General features: G+C 45.7%; 1 protein-coding gene across 10 annotated transcripts in view; it reads left to right on the top strand.

Moving 5' to 3' along the window:
* Nucleotides 1–19446, top strand: part of SGSM1 (small G protein signaling modulator 1) — an 82611-nt gene that overhangs the window by 7057 nt on the left and 56108 nt on the right. For all 10 annotated transcript variants that reach the window (XR_008327370.1, XM_053363247.1, XM_053363251.1 and 7 more), the window contains exons 2-4: nt 5784–5859; nt 17739–17901; nt 18545–18697. Coding sequence is in view for 9 of the 10 variants with exons in the window: in XM_053363247.1 (XP_053219222.1) it covers nt 5796–5859; nt 17739–17901; nt 18545–18697 (380 nt within the window). In the remaining variant the exon portion in view is untranslated. The remainder of the gene's footprint in view (nt 1–5783; nt 5860–17738; nt 17902–18544; nt 18698–19446) is intronic.

Below are 19446 nucleotides of genomic sequence, written 5' to 3'. Positions count from 1 at the left end.
TGTGCAAATTCATAGAATCATAGAATCATAGAGTTGGAAGAGACCACAAGGGCCATCGAGTCCAACCCCCTGCCAAGCAGGAAACACCCTCAGAGCTTGACATATGGTTGTCAAGCCTCTGCTTGAAGACCTCCAAAGAAGGAGACTCCACCACACTCCTTGGCAGCAAATTCCACTGTCGAACAGCTCTTACTGTCAGGAAGTTCTTCCTAATGTTTAGGTGGAATCTTCTTTCTTGTAGTTTGGATCCATTGCTCCGTGTCCGCTTCTCTGGGGCAGCAGAAAACAACCTTTCTCCCTCCTCTATGTGACATCCTTTTATATATTTGAACATGGCTATCATATCACCCCTTAACCTCCTCTTCTCCAGGCTAAACATGCCCAGCTCCCTTAGCCGTTCCTCATAAGGCATCGTTTCCAGGCCTTTGACCATTTTGGTTGCCCTCCTCTAGACACGTTCCAGTTTGTCAGTGTCCTTCTTGAACTGTGGTGCCCAGAACTGGACACAGTACTCCACTTGAGGTCTGACCAGAGCAGAATACAGTGGCACTATTACTTCCCTTGATCTAGATGCTATACTCCTATTGATGCAGCCCAGAATTGCATTGGCTTTTTTAGCTGCCGCGTCACACTGTTGGCTCATGTCAAGTTTGTGGTCAACCAAGACTCCTAGATCCTTTTCACATGTACTGCTCTCAAGCCAGGTGTCACCCATCTTGTATTTGTGCCTCTCATTTTTTTTGCCCAAGTGCAATACTCCTGGTTTACACCTGTGCAAATTCAAAATGAGAGAACAAGTTTTTCAGTGCTGACACGGCCAAGGTCAGGCCAGCCTTCCCTGGTTTACTTTTAATGTGGATGGGTACTGGCACTGCTGTCTAAAAACTTCTCTCTGAGCCTTGATTTGCAAAGCAGTGAGGAGGCAGTTTGACTGCTGGGGAAAATGTGTGTTGTTGGAGCCTTAAGAGTTGAGTGTAGCAAGCTGCCTTGGACTCTACTAAAAACATCAGAAGCGCCTGCTGGATCAGGCCCATGGGAGGCCACCGAGTCCAGCATCCTGCTCTCACAGTGGCTGACCAGATGCCCATTATGGGAAACCTACAAGCGGGACCCAAGCACTCCAGCGCTCTCCCCTCCTACAACTCTCCCTTCCAGCAACTGGTATTCAGCAGCATTTCTGTCTCCAACCGCGGAACTAGAGCAAAGGCAGCAGAGCCACCGTGGCCATTGATGGCGTCTCCTCCATGAAAAGAGCCTTAATGCAGGGCTGGGTGGAGATGCCCAGGTCAGTGCCCTTTGGAGGATGTCATCCCGGTCTCTCCCTTGAAGGTGTGGTCAGCTGTGGAGGTGTGTGCACACCTGCGTGTGAAAGTGTGCTGGGTGACACGCACTGTTGGCAGGCATGCCCCTTGCAAGGCAGGCCAAGCGCAATGCCAGCCTGGGGCTGAAAAGGGTTCCTTGCCTGCTGTAAAAGAAAAGTGAAGTGGGATAAAAAGGGGAGTTCTCCCCACAGGCTTGTATTTATTTCATTTATAAATGGCTGCCCTTGAGGCATTCCAAAGCAATTTAGAATGTAAGAACATTTATAAATCAGTTACATACAGTATATAAAAACAGATAAAACAATGGAATATTGGGGGGGGTGCTGTTCAAGGTATAAAGTTCATAACAACTTGGGAGCAGTTCACCTGCCAGATGGCCTTACCCCATAGATGCCCTCATGGCTGCTTCAGTGTGGCAGCACCCACACTCCGGAAGTCCCTGCCTCTTGACACCCCCCCCCCACACTCTTTTTGCTCCCACTGAAAACATTTTCATTTAGGGAAGCCAGTCTGGATATGTAGAACGTTGACAGTGCACTTTTGTTGATTGCTGATCTTATCTTTTGAATGTTTTGAAGAGTTGTTTTTACAGTTTTTTCTGATAATTTTATTGCTTCCTTCTCTCTGAGCATTTACCATCAAACAGTGTGTAAATTTTATGAAGTAAATAACAATAGTTTTAAACAACGATTATAAATACAGAAACAGTTTAAAACAACAACAATACATACTTAAAAGGAATTCTGATCTGAGACCGTGTTCAGCTGTGACAAAGACATTTTGAAAGAGGCCTTGATGCAAGAAAGGAGTGCTTTGGGGTGGGGTGGGGGGAGAGAGAGGAAGTCCCAGTGCCCCCAAAGAAGTCTCAGAGAGCTCCCATAGGAATGATTGCCTGTGCTTCCTGGATATGCCTTTGGGGACTGAGCCCGGGAGCTCTTCCACTAAGCTATGGGCCTCCCATGATTCTTTTTAAATGGAAGAGGACTGGCAAATGTCAGATACCAGGGAGGGGAGGGGCAGAAAGCACAGTCTGGCAGCCTGCCTCAGGTCTTGAGGGTTGCCCTCCTCCAGCTGCAGAACCAGGTGGAAAATGCAGCTCAACCAGTTTGCCTTCTGTGGGGTTGGGGCTGTCGGAAGCCGGGGTCATTGCTGTTCTGGAGGGACAGCCAGCAGTCCACTTGCTCTCTTGCTGTGGATAGCAGTCCCCTCCCCCACTTTCTAGCCGGAAACATCTGAGCGTCTTGGGAGGGAAAGGCAAGTTGATGGTTCCCCACAAGCAAAGCTTTGTTTGTACAGAGCAGCATTGGGGGTGGGGTGGGGCTGCTGTTCTGTGAAGGAATGCAAGGACACTTCTGTTATGGGCTCAACACTCAAGAGAGTTGAAATCCCCCCCACACACCTCAAAGATAATTGGCTACTTGCTAAAAGGCCATCCTGTTCATCCTGGCATTGGGTCGACTCCACAGCCAGGTTCTTGCCATTGTGAATTCCCTTCAGCTCTGAGAGCCCCAACAAAGATCTCCTATTCACCAACACCCAGTGAGGAGTTGAACCAGTTCCTGGACTGAACCACTGCAGGCTTCACAGGTGGGTTGGGTTTATCCCTGCCAAGAAGAAAAAGCAAACTCCCTGCACTTAGAAAACCAGCATGGAAGTGTGAAGCTGGGCTAGCACCATTCTCCCTGAGCTGCTGATTTTCTGTGTGCAGGGATTTAATTATTCTTTCCTGTGAGCTCCCTATCTTCCACCTGGAATGGTGCCATGCAGAGATAGGCTTCCCTCCCCGTCTGCTGTTTGGGGGAATTGAGCACAGGATCCCCTCTGCAATCAGGTCCTATTTAAGTGTTTGAACAGACTCAGTTGGGGAATTTATGCGTGCTGAGGAATGGGGTGGGGGAGCAGGCAAATCCCACCTTGGATGTGTGGCAGGGGGCCATGGGTACTAATTTAGTGCCAGCTGAGAGGCACTCTGCACATGGTTAGAGGCCCCTTCTGCTTCTTCATTTCTCAATCTGTTTGCAATACAAACACTCACTGGGACTGATCTCTGCTTCAGGTTCAAACCCCGCTTCCTGTCCCACAGCAAGGCAAGGATAGGGAAAGCACCAAACCTGCACAGGAAATTGTGACTCTGAATGCCATTATTTTATTATCATCCTAAGGACACATTGGGGGCAGGAAGCGCAGCTGGCAGGTGAGGCAGCAGAAAGGAGCTGAGAGGGATTGTCGGCTGAATGGGTTTAGTCATTGGCCTGGTGCATCCGCTGTTGGCTGAGCAGCTGTAAAGCTCACACTGTCCTGTGAAAAGAGGCAGCAGCTGCACCCCGGGAAAGGAGCACAGCGGCAGGAGCAAAGCCTGGGCTTGTTAGCACTGCAGAGACAAACAGAGCTGGATGTTGGCAATGCAAGTGAGGAGGAGCCTGGCCACTTCCTGTTTCATGTGCTTTCAAAGGATAAGCCAGTTCAATGTTTGTAAGGCAGCACAAGCTTTTCAAGAGCTCAGCTGTTAGATCTGCATTACCCTCACCTGAGAGGTCACATCCCACACTTCTCTACTAGCTAACTAGCAACTACCCAGCTAGCCAAAAATTCCCCCTTAAAAGCAGCTTTTAATTTTTCTTTTTAAAGAAATCATGTGGCAGTTCAGCCAGTAAGTCCACAAAAGCCTAGCTCTGCAAGCAAAACGGAACACAAATTACAGAGGATATAAATATTCTAAAATCTGACTCTTTGAGTTTTACCAACTTGGGATTTGCGTGTGTGATACCTTCCAGGTGTATAATAGAACATGCACGGCTCTCCCAAGTGCAAAAGAAGACACATTTAAGACATTTAAGAAAGCAAGTCTGTGCTCAGAGCTGCTTTGAGCTGGAGCTCTTGAGCTGCCATCACCTTTTCGATTTCCTTCTTCTCATAAGAGGACAGGGATCACAACTGTTTTTCTCTCAGGGCAGCTTTCTCTAAGGGCTGCTTCCCATCACATTCCCTGCAGAACATAGGAAGCTCATTAAAAGCAGTTTTCTTCAGGAAAGGATTGGTGCAGATGCAGGACCTTTTCTGATTCCTGGGAAAGGAAAAATCCCTGCTTGTTGGGCCCCTTTGCCTCCCAGAATGGCTGGCTGGTTGCCAGGAATCTTCTGACATGAGAGGGGTGACTAAGTTAGTTTTCCCCATCCTATCCTCCCTATCGGACCCTTGATCTGATCCAGCAGGGGAGCTTCTTAGGTTCTTGGATTTCATCGAATCAAAGAATTGCAGAGTTGGAAGGGATCCTCAAGGGTAATCTAGTTGTCTTCTTCTTTGGCGATCCCTCATAGCCGAGTAAGATTGTCTACCCTCAATATGGTCTTAACAGGGAGGCTATAACTGACTGTGGAGGCCAATTCTGGATCCACACGTCCTTCCACAGTGGGGACATGGGTTTCCGGGTGGGAGTTGATCCCAGTGAGAGTTTGCCAGGCCTGCCTTCCTCTTAGCTCATTTCTCCCTTTCGTCCTGAGTTCAAGCATCTTCAAAGTCCATGACACCTTTGGTAAAGGCTGTTCTCCAATTGGAGCGCTTGCAGGCTGGTACAACCCCCTCCAATGCAGAAATCTTAGCTAAAGAATGACAGAGATGTTCCTGGAAGGAGCAGCTGCCACCCCAAGACAGATTTAAAATCTCTCCCTTTCCTACCTGTCCTGCCATCTGCTCTCAGCACCATTATTTTAAAATCCTGGGGAGTTGTGCACAGGCATCTGCTGTGTGCAAGTAAAACGTTTCTCTCATAATGTGAGGCAGGAGGAAGGGGAGGATGGCTGATGGGATGGTGGAGGGGGAAGCTTCATCCTCTCCTCACCTTCTCTGACAGCTGCTCTTGCAAGGTGCCCACTCATTTTGTGCCTCACTTTTCATGTTGCTGCAGCTGGAATCGGGGTGAATAAGCGGAGCTTTGTGGGTGGGGCAGCAGCCCCAGGGGAGAATCCATAGCCCAGGGATTGGGAGGAGCACCTTCTGTAACCCACTGATCTTCACTTGCCCGGTGACCCCTTGTACCCTTCCATCACATTCCTGTTGCCATTACAGGAACAAAGCACTCAGTGTGGCCTGTGTGCTTCATTCCTTTAAGAGCAATTTTTAAAACTGCTGTAAATGGATTTCATTTTGATGCAGGCACTTTTAATCCAACTGCTCTCTGCTCCCCAGGGCTTAATTTTCAGCCTTCTGCTCTACTTGCATCTGAGTTCAGCTTCTAGGCATAGTCACAAAAATCCTTCTACTTCTTGTGTGTGTGTTTTGGAGGGGCTCTCAGGAGCTCTTTGAACTTGGTCCCTGCGGCCTCAAAGCTTCAAACTCTGGAATGATCTCTGTCCTGGGAGCGATCCAGTCTGCTAGCAAGGGGACTGGAACCTAATACTTTAATTTTACCTTCACAAACTAAAAAACTCACCTTTCTTTTGTTTTGTCTCTACTGTTTTGCAGGTGAAACAGATAATGGAGGAATCCGTCACCAGGAAGTTTGTACATGAAGACAGCAGCCACATCATTTCCTTTTGTGGTAAGTCTGCCAGCTGGACGTCTCCCGTCTGGTGTGCAGTTTCCCCTTTGTGCTCCATCGGTCATGCCTGGCCACCAATATCTGAGCTGTGAGCTTCAGTAGCTTCTTAAAGGCAGTTGCACACTGCCCTTTCGGATGACATCTAGTCAGGGATGAGGTGGGGCTTAAGAATAAACATGGAAAATTGATCTGAACTGGAAATAGACTGTTCCATCTATCTGTTTTGCCTTACCAACTGTGGATTTTTTTCCTGATCCCACACCAAGACTCCTTGGAGGCTGCAGCAGCCCCAAGGTGGAGAGGGATCTGGCCCTGGTTCATCCTGTATCCATGGAGCTCACCTTCCCTTCCCTGAGCCCCAAAATGTCAGTTCCACTGCTAGGCCCTCTTATTGGACTCATTGGAGAATCAGGAGATCCCAGAGGAGAGATCCCAAGAGCTGGAAACCCCATTACCTTGAAGAAGGTACTTAGCTGCAGAAGACGACACCAGTCCTTTAGTTAGGAGGCAGTTCTGGGGGGGGGTCAAGCATCTACTCAGTGGCCACACAACCCTGCTATAAAACTCGGTGGTTGCTGAGACATCATTAGTGGTTGGGCTCAGCTGCAGAAACACTGGTCGTGGATCTGAACTCAGCCTTTACCTCTCTCCAAGGTGCTGACTCTTGCTTTGCGCACACCAGCTTGGCTGTCTTGCTAGCCTGGGGAAAACTGGAGCTACTGACCTTCCCTTGCTCGGGCCATCATCCATCTTCAAGGGTGGCTCTCCTCCATGGACCAAATTTATGGAGGAGAGGGCTATCAATGGCAATTAGACATTGCCGCCATGCTCTGTTGCTGGAAACCACAGGAGGAGAGAGGGCTCTTGGGCTTGAATTGAGCTTGTGAGTTTCCCACAGGCACCTGGTTGGCCACTTTGAGAACAGAATACAGTGGTACCTTGGGTTACAGATGCTTCAGGTTACGGAGGCTTCAGGTTACAGACTCTGCTAACCCAGAAATAATACCTCGGGTTAAGAACTTTGCTTCAGGATGAGAACAGAAATCGTGCAGTGGCAGCACAGTGGCAGCAGGAGGCCCCATTAGCTAAAGTGATACCTCAGGTTAAGAACAGTTTCAGGTTAAGAATGGACCTCCAGAACAAATTAAGTTCTTAACCCGAGGTACCACTGTAGTGGACTAGATGGGCCATTGGCCTGATCCAGCACAATTTTTTTATGATCTTAGGTTCTTATCAAAACAGCTTCAATACGTCTTACAATACGAAGTTTTCAAAAGTGTCCCTAAATTTGTATGCTTCCATGGAACTGCCCCCCTCTCTACTTGCCACCTAACTTCTGATATTGGGGGGATGTAGTGAAGAGCCTTTGAATCATTCTCAACTGGTGGGCAGGATCGTGTCAGAGAAGCTGGTCTGTCATGGAAGATGAGGCTATCAATGGCTGCTAGTCGCAGTGGTCATGCTCTGCATCCAAGCCATGCTTCTGAATGTCAGTTGCTGGAAGCCACAGGAGGGGAGGGTATTGCTTTTGTGCCCAAAAATTGCTTGTGGCTTTCCACTGGATCATCTGGTTGGCCACTGTGGGGACAGGAGACTGGACTAGATGGGCCATTAGCCTCATCCAGCAGGCCCTTCTTATGTCCTTTGGCTAAGCCATCCACCTACAAGTGATGCCTGTTGACCATTACCTCAACCTGACTCTTTGGTTAAGGTAGGCCAGCTGTGTGAGTGGGGAGAGAATTAAGATAGGGTGATCCAGACACCACCTCCTCTTCATTGGAGCAACTGTAGCCTGAATCACCAAATGAACAGAGCAAATCTGGAGCTGGCTGGCTCCCTATGGGCTTCACATTGTTTATAGCGCTGTTCCTCACCACCCACAAGGCAGGACAGGCAGGAGTGCTTGGCAATTCTCATCCCAGCCTCTTAAGTCTGCTGTTGCATTTCTCCTTGGCCTCAGGGCAGCTCTGGAGCACCATCTGGGGATGATGGGAATTTAATTTGAGTTGCCTGCCAGCCTCCCTCAGCCTCCATGGGAGGATCAGGCTCTTAAATAACCCTTATTAGCATGATAAGTGGCAGAGGAGGGGGAAGGGAGAATGGCGCCAGGTTAGGGCAGCTTTCAGTTCCATCCCTCTGCCTTGTTCTCCTCCAGGCCTTTAAGAAGTCATGGCTGCAGCCTTTCTGCTTTGTTCTTCTTTTAATGCAGACACGTCCAACAGGTAGATCATTGGCTCCCCCCAAAGGAGCTCAACCCCCCCAAAACAGGGCTTTCCTTCTTAAAAAAAGCTCAACAAGTTTGATCACTGTCAGTCTTTAACTGTGAGTAGATCGCAGTCTCTTGGGAGTTGGCCACCCCTGCTTTAATGGAAAGGCTGCAGCGGATTCCACTCAAAGGACTTGTCCAGTGTGGGTGCCTGAAGTTTGGTGGGATTGACTGCATGGCAGTCCCCCTCAAAGGCCTCATCCACGCAGGTGGAAAGGGTGATGGTGGGGGGAGTCCTTTCATTCCTGATGGATCTGTGTTGCCAAGCTCTTGGTAAACAGCACTTGCTTTGGTGGTTCATTATTTAGTGACAATGTGTCATCTTGGCTTAATCGCAAAGCATCACTTGCTGGCTTCTCCCTTGATGCAGCTTAGATGAGTCAGACCGCAGACCACAGAAAAGAAAGAGAGAGAGACATCTGTCCCTTTGGTTGGGCAAGGAAACCCTTGACCAGTTGCTGTATGGCGCAAGGTTGGAGGGATGGGTTTGCAGGCCAAAATGGCCTTCCCGCGTTCAGGCAAGCCTCCTCCTCCTTCTTAATTTTAATTTTCAGTTTTCATCATTAGCATCATTCAAACTTAAATTCAACATTATTTATACAATTGGGGGATTCTCTGTACCCCAAGACTTCCCTCCTCCCCCTTCTGGTTTTCCACAAATACATTTTTTAATTTTAACCGCATCTAATTCGTATATCCAACTTTGATTACATCCTTATTTATTTCTTTACCTATTAAAAAATTACAAGCGCTATATCAATCCTGCTAACATCTTTAAATCTTTGCATTGTTCCTTAATATACTCTATAAATTTATGCCATTCTTTTTTAAATTTACTATCATCTTGGTGTCTGATCTTCCCAGTCATTTTCGCCATTTCTGCATAGTCCATCATTTTCGCTATCCACTCTTCCTTGGCTGGCGTTTCCTCTTCCTTCCATCTCTGGGCAAAAAGTATTCTTGCAGCTGTTGTTGCATACATAAACCGTCTTTTTAAGTCCCTTGGTATTTCTTCTCCTGTGATGCCTATTAAAAAAGCTTCTGGTTTTTGTGTTTTTTTAATAACAAAAGTTATCTTAAACATTTTTGTCAGTTCATTATATATCATTTCCTAGAAAGCTCTCCCCTTCATGGATCACTGCCTTGCCTTGGCGAAGGGGCTTGAATAACTCAGAGAAGCTATGAGCTATGCTGTGCAGGGCCACCCAAGACGGACAGGTCATCGTGGAGAGTTTTGACCAAATGTGATCCACCTGGAGGAGGAACCGGCAAGCCACTCCAGTATCCCTGCCAAGAAAACTTCATGGACAAAGGCAACAGGCATATAAAAGTTATGACGCTGGAAGATGAGCCCCTCAGGTCGGAAGGCGTCCAACATGCTGCTGAGGAAGAGCGGAGGACAAGTGCAAGTAGATTCAGAGCTGATGAAGCGGCTGGGCCAAAGCCGAAAGGACGCTCAGTTGCGGATATGCCTGGAAGCGAAAGGAAAGTCCAATGCTGTAAAGAAAAATATTGCATAGGAACCTGGAATGTAAGAACCATGAACCTTGGTAAGTTGGAGGTGGTCAAAAATGAGAAGGCAAGAATAAATATTGACATCCTGGGCATCAGTGAACTAAAATGGACAGGAATGTGCGAATTCAGTTCGAATGACCATCATATCTACTACTGTGGGCAAGAATCCCGTAAAAGAAATGGAGTGGCCCTCATAGTCAACAAAAGAGTGGAGAAAGCTGTACTGGGATGCAATGTATTCTATCAAAAATGATAGAATGATCTTGATACGAATCCAAGGCAGACCTTTTAACATCACAGTAATGCAAGTTTATGCACCAACCACTGGTGCTGAAGAAACTGAAATTGACAAATTCTATGAAGCCTTACAACACCTTCTAGAAATGACACCAAAGAAGGATGTTCTTCTCATTATAGGGGATTGTAGGGAGTCAAGAGATAAAAGGAACAACTGGCAAGTTTGGCCTTGGAGTTCAAAACGAAGCAGGGCAAAGGCTAATAGAGTTCTGCCAAGAGAACAAGCTGGTCACCACAAACACTCTTTTCCAACAACACAAGAGACGACTCTACACATGGACATCACCAGATGGGCAGCATCGAAATCAGATTGATTATATTCTCTGCAGCCAAAGATGGAGAAGCTCTATACAGTCAGCAAAAACAAGACCTGGAGCTGACTGCTGCTCAGATCATCAGCTTCTTACAGCAAAATTCAAGCTTAAACTGAAGAAAGTAGGAAAAACCACTGGGCCGGTAAGATACAATCTAAATCAAATCCCTTATGAATACACAGTGGAAGTGAGGAACAGGTTTAAGGATTTAGATTTGGTGGACAGAGTGCCTGAAGAACTATGGATGGAGGCTCGTAACATTATACAGGAGGCAGCAACTAAAACCATCCCAATGAAAAGGAAATGCAAGAAAGCAAAGTGGCTGTCCAATGAGGCCTTACAAATAGCGGGGGAGAGAAGGCAAGCAAAATGTGAGGGAGATAGTGAAAGATACAGGAAATTGAATGCAGATTTCCAAAAAATAGCAAGGAGAGACAAGAAGGCCTTCTTAAACGAGCAATGCAAAGAAATAGAGGAAAATAATAGAATGGGAAAAACCAGAGATCTGTTCAAGAAAATTGGAGATATGAAAGGAACATTTCGTACAAAGATAACCATAATAAAGGACAAAAGTGGTAAGGACCTAACAGAAGCAGAAGACATCAAGAAGAGGTGGCAAGAATACACCGAGGAATTATACCAGAAAGATATGGATGTCTCGTACACCCTAGGTAGTGTGGTTGCCGACCTTGAGCCAGACATCCTGGAGAGTGAAAATAAGTGGCATTAGCAACAAAGTTATGAGAATATGCAAAAATGAATTGATAAAGGATGAAAATATAAAGGTACAATATGTTAAGATATAGAGTTAAGATAAACGAAAGAGGGTAAGGATTTGCTGAATTGATTATTTAAATGGGAATACAAAAAGGGGAGGTGTGAGGAGGTCAAGGAAACAAGCTAATGAATTTAAAGTTATAAAAAATGGATTTGTTTTTAATTCTTTTTTACCTATCTGTGTTTTTTTATTTTTTTTGTATTTTGTATTTTTATTTTTATTTTTTTTATGCTTTGTATTTTCTAAACCTATGTTTTTGTAAAATCTCAATAAATATTTTATAAAAAAAAGAAGAAGCTACAGTTAGAACTGTATATGGAACAAATGACTGGTTCAAAATTGGGAAAGGAGTACAATAAGGCTGTATATTGTCTCCCTGCTTATTTAACTTATATGCAGAATTCATCATGCGAAAGGCTGGGCTGGATGAATCCCAAACCGGAATTAAGATTGCCAGAAGAAATATCAACAACCTCAGATATGCAGACGACACAACCTTGATGGCAGAAAGTGAGGAGGAATTAAAAAACCTTTTAATGAGGGTGAAAGAGGAGAGCGCAAAATATGGGCTGAAGCTCAACATCAAAAAAACCAAGATCATGCCCACTGGTCCCCTCACCTCCTGGCAAATAGAAGGGGAAGAAATGGAGGCAGTGAGAGATTTTACTTTCTTGGCCTCCGTGATCACTGCGGATGGTGACAGCAGTCACGAAATTAAAAGACGCCTGCTCCTTGGGAGAAAGGCGATGGCAAACCTAGACAGCATCTTAAAAAGCAGAGACATCACCTTGCCAACAAAGGTCCGTATAGTAAAAGCTATGGTTTTCCCAGTAGTGATGTATGGAAGTGAGAGCTGGACCATAAAGAAGGCTGATCGCCGAAGAATGGATGCTTTTGAATTATGGTGCTGGAGGAGACTCTTGAGAGTCCCATGGACTGCAAGAAGATCAAACGTATCCATTCTTAAGGAAATCAGCCCTGAGTGCTCACTGGGAGGACAGATTGTGAAGCTGAGGCTCCAGTACTTTGGCCACCTCATGAGAAGAGAAGACTCTCTGGAAAAGACCCTGATGTTGGGAAAGATGGAGGGCACAAGGAGAAGGGGACAACAGAGGACGAGATGGTTGGAGAGTGTTCTTGAAGCTACAAACATGAGTCTGATCAAACTGCGGGAGGCAGTGGAAGACAGGAGCGCCTGGAGTGCTCTGGTCCAGGGGGTCACTAAGAGTTGGACACGACTAAACGACTAAACAACAAGAATGCTCTAGCCTTTTTGCACATCCACCAAATGTGGTAGAAGATGCCTTCATTCTCTTTACACTTCCAACATATGTTGGTAGTGTGCTTGTACATTTTTGCTAATCTTGTGGGAGTCAAATACCATCAGTACATCATTTTCATATAATTTTCAGTCAGCGAACAGCACGTGGTGAACTTCAAATCCTCCCTCCATAGTCTTTTGCAATTGGCAAGTTGTATATTATACCCAACATCTTTCCCAATGAATCATTACTGCTTTTACCTCTTCATCTTTAGTTTCCCATTCCAACAGCAATTTATACATTTTTGACAATAGTTTCTCATTATTTCCCAACAACTCTCTTGCAAACCTTGACAGTTCTTTACTGAAACCCGATCCTTTGTCCAACCTAAATAGATCATTTAGTTGGTGGTATTGTAACCAATCTGTTAGTAATTGTCTTATATCCTCAAATTTTTCACCTTTAATTGGTTTCCTACAGTTAACAGCTCTTTGTAAGTTGCGCATTCACCTTCCATGTTGTTTTTTTAAACTGATATTGCTTCTAATGGTGATAACCACCATGGAGTGGGAATTTTTATAATTTTCCCATACAGCATATATTGATTTTCTTACAACATGGTTCAGGAATCCCTTATGTACTTATGTTTTCCATACCAAAGATATGCATGACATCCAAATCTGTTATCATAACCTTCCAGATCTAATATATCTGAATTCTTTAATGTTATACCTTCATGAAGCCAGCAGAGGCAGGACACCTCATAATATAACTTTAAATCTGGCAAGGAGAATCTTTAGTAACTTATATTGAATCCTTGGCTTCCCCCCCTGCCAGTTAGATTTAGATATGTCCTTTTGCCATTGTTTGAAGTGTCCTGCTCCACTAACTATCGGTATGGATTGGAATAAAAATAACATTCTAGGCAATACATTCATTTTTATTACCGAGATCCTTCCCCATTAGCATAATTTTTTTCTTCCCCATACCTCCATATTCCTTTTTATTTCATTCCAAACTTGTCCCTGCCACAGACTGGTTTTCCAAGTTCCACCATTGGTGTCCTGGGTCTAAGTCATCTTCTTCTGTGTCATCCCTGGGGGGTTCTTGGGCTAGTGCCTCCCACCACTCTTCATCATCCAGCCAGGCCCCTGAAACAAACTTTGAACATGCCTGTACAGTGGTACCTCGGGTTACATACGCTTCAGGTTACATACGCTTCAGGTTACAGACTCTGCTAACCCAGAAATATTACCTTGGGTTAAGAACTTTGCTTCAGGATGAGAACAGAAATCATGCTCTGGCAGCGCGGCAGCAGCGGGAGGCCCCATTAGCTAAAGTGGTGCTTCAGGTTAAGTACGGACCTGAAACTGTTCTTAACCTGAAGCACCACTTTAGCTAATGGGGCCTCCTGCTGCTGCCGCGCTGCCAGAGCATGATTTCTGTTCTCATCCTGAAGCAAAGTTCTTAACCCGAGGTACTATTTCTGGGTTAGCAGAGTCTGTAACCTGAAGCGTATATAACCTGAAGTGTATGTAACCCGAGGTACCACTGTACTAGATATTTTGGGAAGGGGTTTGTCTGTCTGTTCCACCCACCTATCAAACTTGACCTGTGAGTGGTGGGTCAGGGAGCTCTACCCCAGACTTGTCACCAAAACAGCAGTGTCAGTGCCCCCTTTTTCAGATAACTGACAATGACTTTTCCTTGTTTGAAGAAGCACTCTCTTTGAGCACTAACCCCTTGAATATGTTCTCGTTCATTCCCAACTGACAGTAACACACCAGAAGCAAAGTAGCCTAAGAAAATGAACCAGTGTTCCCTGAGTTTGCAAGTTGCCCTCACAAATTTTACTGAGCTTCTGTCAGTTAATCAGCAAAAATTATTTGATTTGTCATTTTGAAGCCTTATGAAATGGGCTGTAACAGAGGAAGCATGTTTTTTCTTCAGAGGAGGGTAAGTGGGGATTGTGGGGGTTGGGCTGGATGGCCTTTGGGGTTCCCTCCCAAGTCTACAATTCTATGATTCTAGGTAGCTTCTGCTGTTTCTTCCCCCCGCTATGCTGTGGGCTGCCATGCTGTCTGCTGATAAGGGAGCTTGCTGGCAGCTGAATGGGTTGGAAACACTGCAGCTTGCCAAAGCTGAAAATAATTCAGACCCAAAATGCTAATTTACTCTGTCTGGCTCCCCCCTGCCCCCCCATTGGACTCCAGAGAGACGGAGCCGCACTGTCACCCGCAGCAGGGAAGGCAAATGAATTCACAACAGCATTGGAAAGACTTGGGGGCCTGCAAGGCAAGTGCTCTCCCTGGCTCATGCTGTGGACCTCTGCTACCCAAGGGCAAGAGTGCCAGTAGGGAAGATGCCTCTGTCCTGGTTCTGGGCAATGTCAGCCTTGGGTGAGAATTGGAGACATCAGCATCTCCTTCACTCGTGGACATCCAAGGAAGCTGGGTGTTGGAAGATTCAGAACAGACATATGGACAGACTTCTTCACCCTGTGCGTAGTTAAACTATGGAACTCACTCCCACAGGAGGCAGTGATGGCCGCCGACTTAGATGTCTTTAAAGAAGGATGAGACAAATTCATGGAGGAGAGGGCTATCAATGGCTACCAGCCACAATGGCCATGCTCTGACCGCCACAGTTGGAGGTAGCAATGCTTCTGAATCCCAGTTGCTGGAAGCCACAGGAGGAGAGGGTATTGCTTTTGTGTCCCAAAACTGCTTGTGGCTTCCTACTGGGGCATCTGCTTGGCCACTGTGAGAACTGGATGCTGGGCTGTAGGCCTGTTAGAGCCGGCTCTTCCCAAGTTCTTATGTTCTGAGAAGGATCAAAGTGGAGTTGGAGTCCCCCCAGCAGCAGGTGGTAAATGGTCTTTGGGTACCTGGTTGAGGTCACAGGTTGCGCCAAGCTGGTGGGTCCAAGCTGGCATTGGTATCCGGGGACTGACAATGTTGTGGCAAAGATGGGCTTGGACAGCTTAGGGAGGAGCTTTTCTGAACTTCCAATTGTTGAAGTGCAATCTCTAGAGGAGGGAAATCTCAACTCTGGCACCAAACGCTAAAGTGGAATAGTGCTTTCTTATAAGGATAATCTGGAATGGAGGTCATTTCAGGGCATCAGGAGGTGTTTGTTGGAGCTGATCTCTCTGCAGAACTGATAAGAGTGTGAACAGGTGGTAAGATGAACATAGGATGGACCACTTCCGCCACAGCCGCCATGGCAAACAGCTGTTCCCGCAGTAATGGATGCCAGCCATGCAGTTAGTTAAGGATAATTTGGGAGTAATTATCCTTGCAAGCCCCGCCCCCCAGGTTGGGGGGAGAGCTTTCCCTCGTGGATCGTCCGATAACTGCTTCTCGCTCCGATGGAATGCAGGGGCAGAGACGCAGAGTGCATAGCACTGCACGTATTGGAAACTCCCCAAGGCGGTTGCCATGAACGGCGGTATCTCTGTTTTTTGTAAAATGTATCTGATTTTGGACATAAGAAACATGTGTTTTGGAAGAAGGAGAAAGATAACCTGCTAAATGAATCAGCCACTGGGTGCCAAGGTTTTGATCTGGAGAGGACTTTCGTTATCATAATTGGAATGCTACGTAAGTGAAGAGGAGCCTTTGTTCTCTTTGTGTATTTGTTGTGCTATGATTTGGCAAGTCTTCACTGAAGAAGAATCAATTATTAATGGAATGAAATTATTAATGAATTACAACTATATATGGAATGCTAGAGGGATTCAACAAGAACCTATAATTTTCTTCGTTGTTGTTGTTTAGTAGTCGTGTCTGACTCTTCATGACCCCATGGACCAGAGCACACCAGGCACTTCTGTCCTCCACTCCCTCCCGCAGTTTGGTCAAACTCATGTTCGTAGCTTCGAGAACACTATCCCACCATCTCTTCCTCCGTCGTCCCCTTCTCCTTGTGCCCTCAATCTTACCCAACATCAGAGTTTTTTCCAGAGAGTCTTCTCTTCTCATGAGGTGGCCAGAGCCTCAGCTTCACGATCTGTCCTTCCAGTGAGCACTCAGGGTCGATTTCCTTCAGAATGGAGAGGTTTGAGCTTTTTGCAGTCCATGGGACTCTTTTCTTTATGGAGTACTTAAAAGAATAGACTGTGTGAAATACTGTGATGATTTGTGACATTGCCCGTTAAAGAGAGCTCTGATTCTGATTTATTATGGTTTTGGCAAGGCACCAGCTCGTTAGAAGGAACAGGGAGATAAACACTGGAAGTAGGCCAGAAGCCGTGGCCGGGCTCTGGAATGCTTTCGGATGGGACAAAATGGAGACGTGTCGCACGTAGAAATCAGTTCTCGAAGGAGGGGCAATGTTGAAGAAAACTGACTGATTACAACAGGAAGGGGGGGGGGGAGAAAGAAGGTAATTAAATATTTTACACAGCTACAGGATATAAAACTCCCTCTGCAATTGAATGGATATGGATTTATTAAATACGTTCGAAAGTGGTCACATCAGTGGCTGCAAAAACCCCCACAAAGGATTAAGATCGGAATTGTGGAACTTGGACTAATTAAGAGAATTGGCGCAGGATCAAGGAATAACATCAATAACATCAACTCCTGATAGTCGGAACATGGGAAGTCATCCAAAAATGTTGATTTCGGAACTGATTTATTGGTTCTTTTGATTGTATTGTGATTTGGCATGATTTGGTATTGTATTAATGTGGCCTCCATTGGATTGTTATTAATGAAAAATTAATAAAAATTATCATAATAAAAGAACATAAGAAGGACCTTGTGGATTTTGTCCCGCATCCTGTTCTCACAGTGGCCTGTGGTATGAGAGAGGGAGAAACAGTTTTCTCTGTCCACTTTCTGTTCATCATTTTATGAACTTCAATCCTGTCTCCTCTTACTCGCCTTTTCTCTCAACTAAAAAGTCTCAAACTCTGCAACCTTTATTTATAGAGGAGTCCCTCTTTTCCTTGGATCATTCTGGTTGCCTTTTTCTGAACCTTTTCCAACTCTACAATATCCTTTTTGAGGCGAGGCGACCAGAACTGGACACAGGATTCAAAGTGCAGTTGCACCATAGTTTTCAGCATTATGATGCCAGCAGATTTATTTTCAATTCCTTTCCTAATGATCCCTAGCATGGAATTTGCCTTTTTCACAGCCATTGCACTTTGGAGTGACATCTTCATTGAGACCCAAGGTCTCGCTCCTGGTCAGTCATCGCTAGTTCAGACCCCATGTACATGTACGGGCAATTAAGACATTTTGGTCCCACATGTATCACTTTACACATTTCACTGAATATCATTTGCCAGTTTCACCACCCATTTTCTCACTTTGGAAACATTCTTTTGGAGCTCTTTGCAATCTCTTTTTTAACAACTTCCCATCATCAGCGAACTTGACTGCCTCACTGCTCCCTCCTAATGCACCATCTGGCCCCTCTCTCTTGTCTCCTTCCAGCTGCCGTTGAAGCCTGTGTCCTCCACGGCCTCAAGCGGCGGGCGGCGGGCTTCCTGCGCAGCAACAAGATTGCCGCTCTGTTCATGAAGGTGGGGAAGAGCTTTCCTCCTGCTGAGGAATTGTCCCGGAAGGTGCAGGACCTGGAGCAGCTCATTGAGAATGTGTAAGTCTATGCTCTGAGCCTGGGTGTGCGCATGGGGCTGAGACATGTCCAGACATCAGCTGGAATGGGGCTTCAAGCAGCAGAAGGAGAGCTTTGGCCCTTGCATCTAATCCCCAGCATCAGGCCCCTGGAGAAGTCTGGAGGGCCATTGGACCTGGGTTGCTAGTGCAAGACTTATGTGATTTTATGGTGGTATTTTTATTTACTGTAAGAGGATTGTTTGATTTTATTCATTATTTCTTCATGGGTGTTCTCATTAATTGTTCATTGTTTAAATTTTGTTATATTTTGTAACTTGGTAAATTATGTAATTATTTTTTTATTTGTGAGGCACCTTGAACATAGTTTGTTCTGGAATGGCAGCATCCAAATAAACAATGACAATGCTGAGACTCCTGGACCAATAATTTTTGTGACATGAAAAAGTAGCCTCTGATTTAGCCCCAAATTGGTCTGTGCAGATTAGGCCTTCTTTTGCTGCAATTTTCCTTCCACATTCTTAAAAACCTGGGTTATATCCTTTTGTAAGCAAATATGTCCAGTAAATAGATGAGTGCATCAACTTTGTGCATGTCTTTCTGGGAGATTTTGGCCGGCCACAGATGTGGGTGAATGTGGGACTTGTTCTCCCTTCTCCCCTAAGGCGAAACCAGAGCCCGGGTGTCCAGGAGAGCACACGCAAGGCTTCCAAGCTCCCCAGCCTCTCCCCGCAGGCCATCAGGCACCTCTGGATCCGGACGGCACTTTTTGAAAAGGTCCTGGACAAAATAGTGCTCCACTTGGTGGAAAACAGCAGGTAAAGAGAGACAATGAATGGCAGCAGTTTCCTTTGCCTGCCTCCGCTCCTGCCGGAGACATCCGTAAGGTTCGTTTGCACAGTGAAACTTTGGTCTTTTCAGCATCTGGGTTCATTGGACTTCACATGGGAAGTAGGTGTTGTGATTAATTCCCCATGTGCCTGATCAATTTGTGGAGATCCAGAGGTTGTTTTAGGCCATTTGGAAAGCATGTCTGAAACTATGTTCTGTTGGACAAGAAGAGCCTGCAGCAAAATGTTGCGGTGCCCCCCCCCCCGAAAGCAGGAATGTTTTTTGAGGTTATGATATTATAAGTTGCTGGAGGTTTGAGTAGTTTTCCATTTTTACTTCCCAACTGATGCACAACATTTTGTTTCTGAGCATGTCCGGTTGAGCTGGGGAGAGATACTTTACCCCCTTAGGTTTTAAAATATAAAAATAAATAAAATAAGTCACTTTGGAATCTCTCTGGATTAGAAGGTAGAGTAGAAATCAAATAAACAAACACATTAATAAATAAATAAAGGGCAAAACTTTAATAATATCTAGTGATATTCAAAACCACTATGAACATAGCTATAAACTATACAATGAATCATAGAATCATAGAATCATAGAGTTGGAAGAGACCACAAGGGCCATCGAGTCCAACCCCCTGCCAAGCAGGAAACACCATCAGAGCACTCCTGACATATGGTTGTCAAGCCTCTGCTTAAAGACCTCCAAAGAAGGAGACTCCACCACACTC

This window comes from Podarcis raffonei, chromosome 13, assembly GCF_027172205.1.
Source record: "Podarcis raffonei isolate rPodRaf1 chromosome 13, rPodRaf1.pri, whole genome shotgun sequence".
NCBI lineage: Eukaryota > Metazoa > Chordata > Lepidosauria > Squamata > Lacertidae > Podarcis > Podarcis raffonei.
The sequence above is the reverse complement of the archived record's forward strand: the minus strand, read 5'-3'. Positions and strand labels throughout refer to the sequence as shown.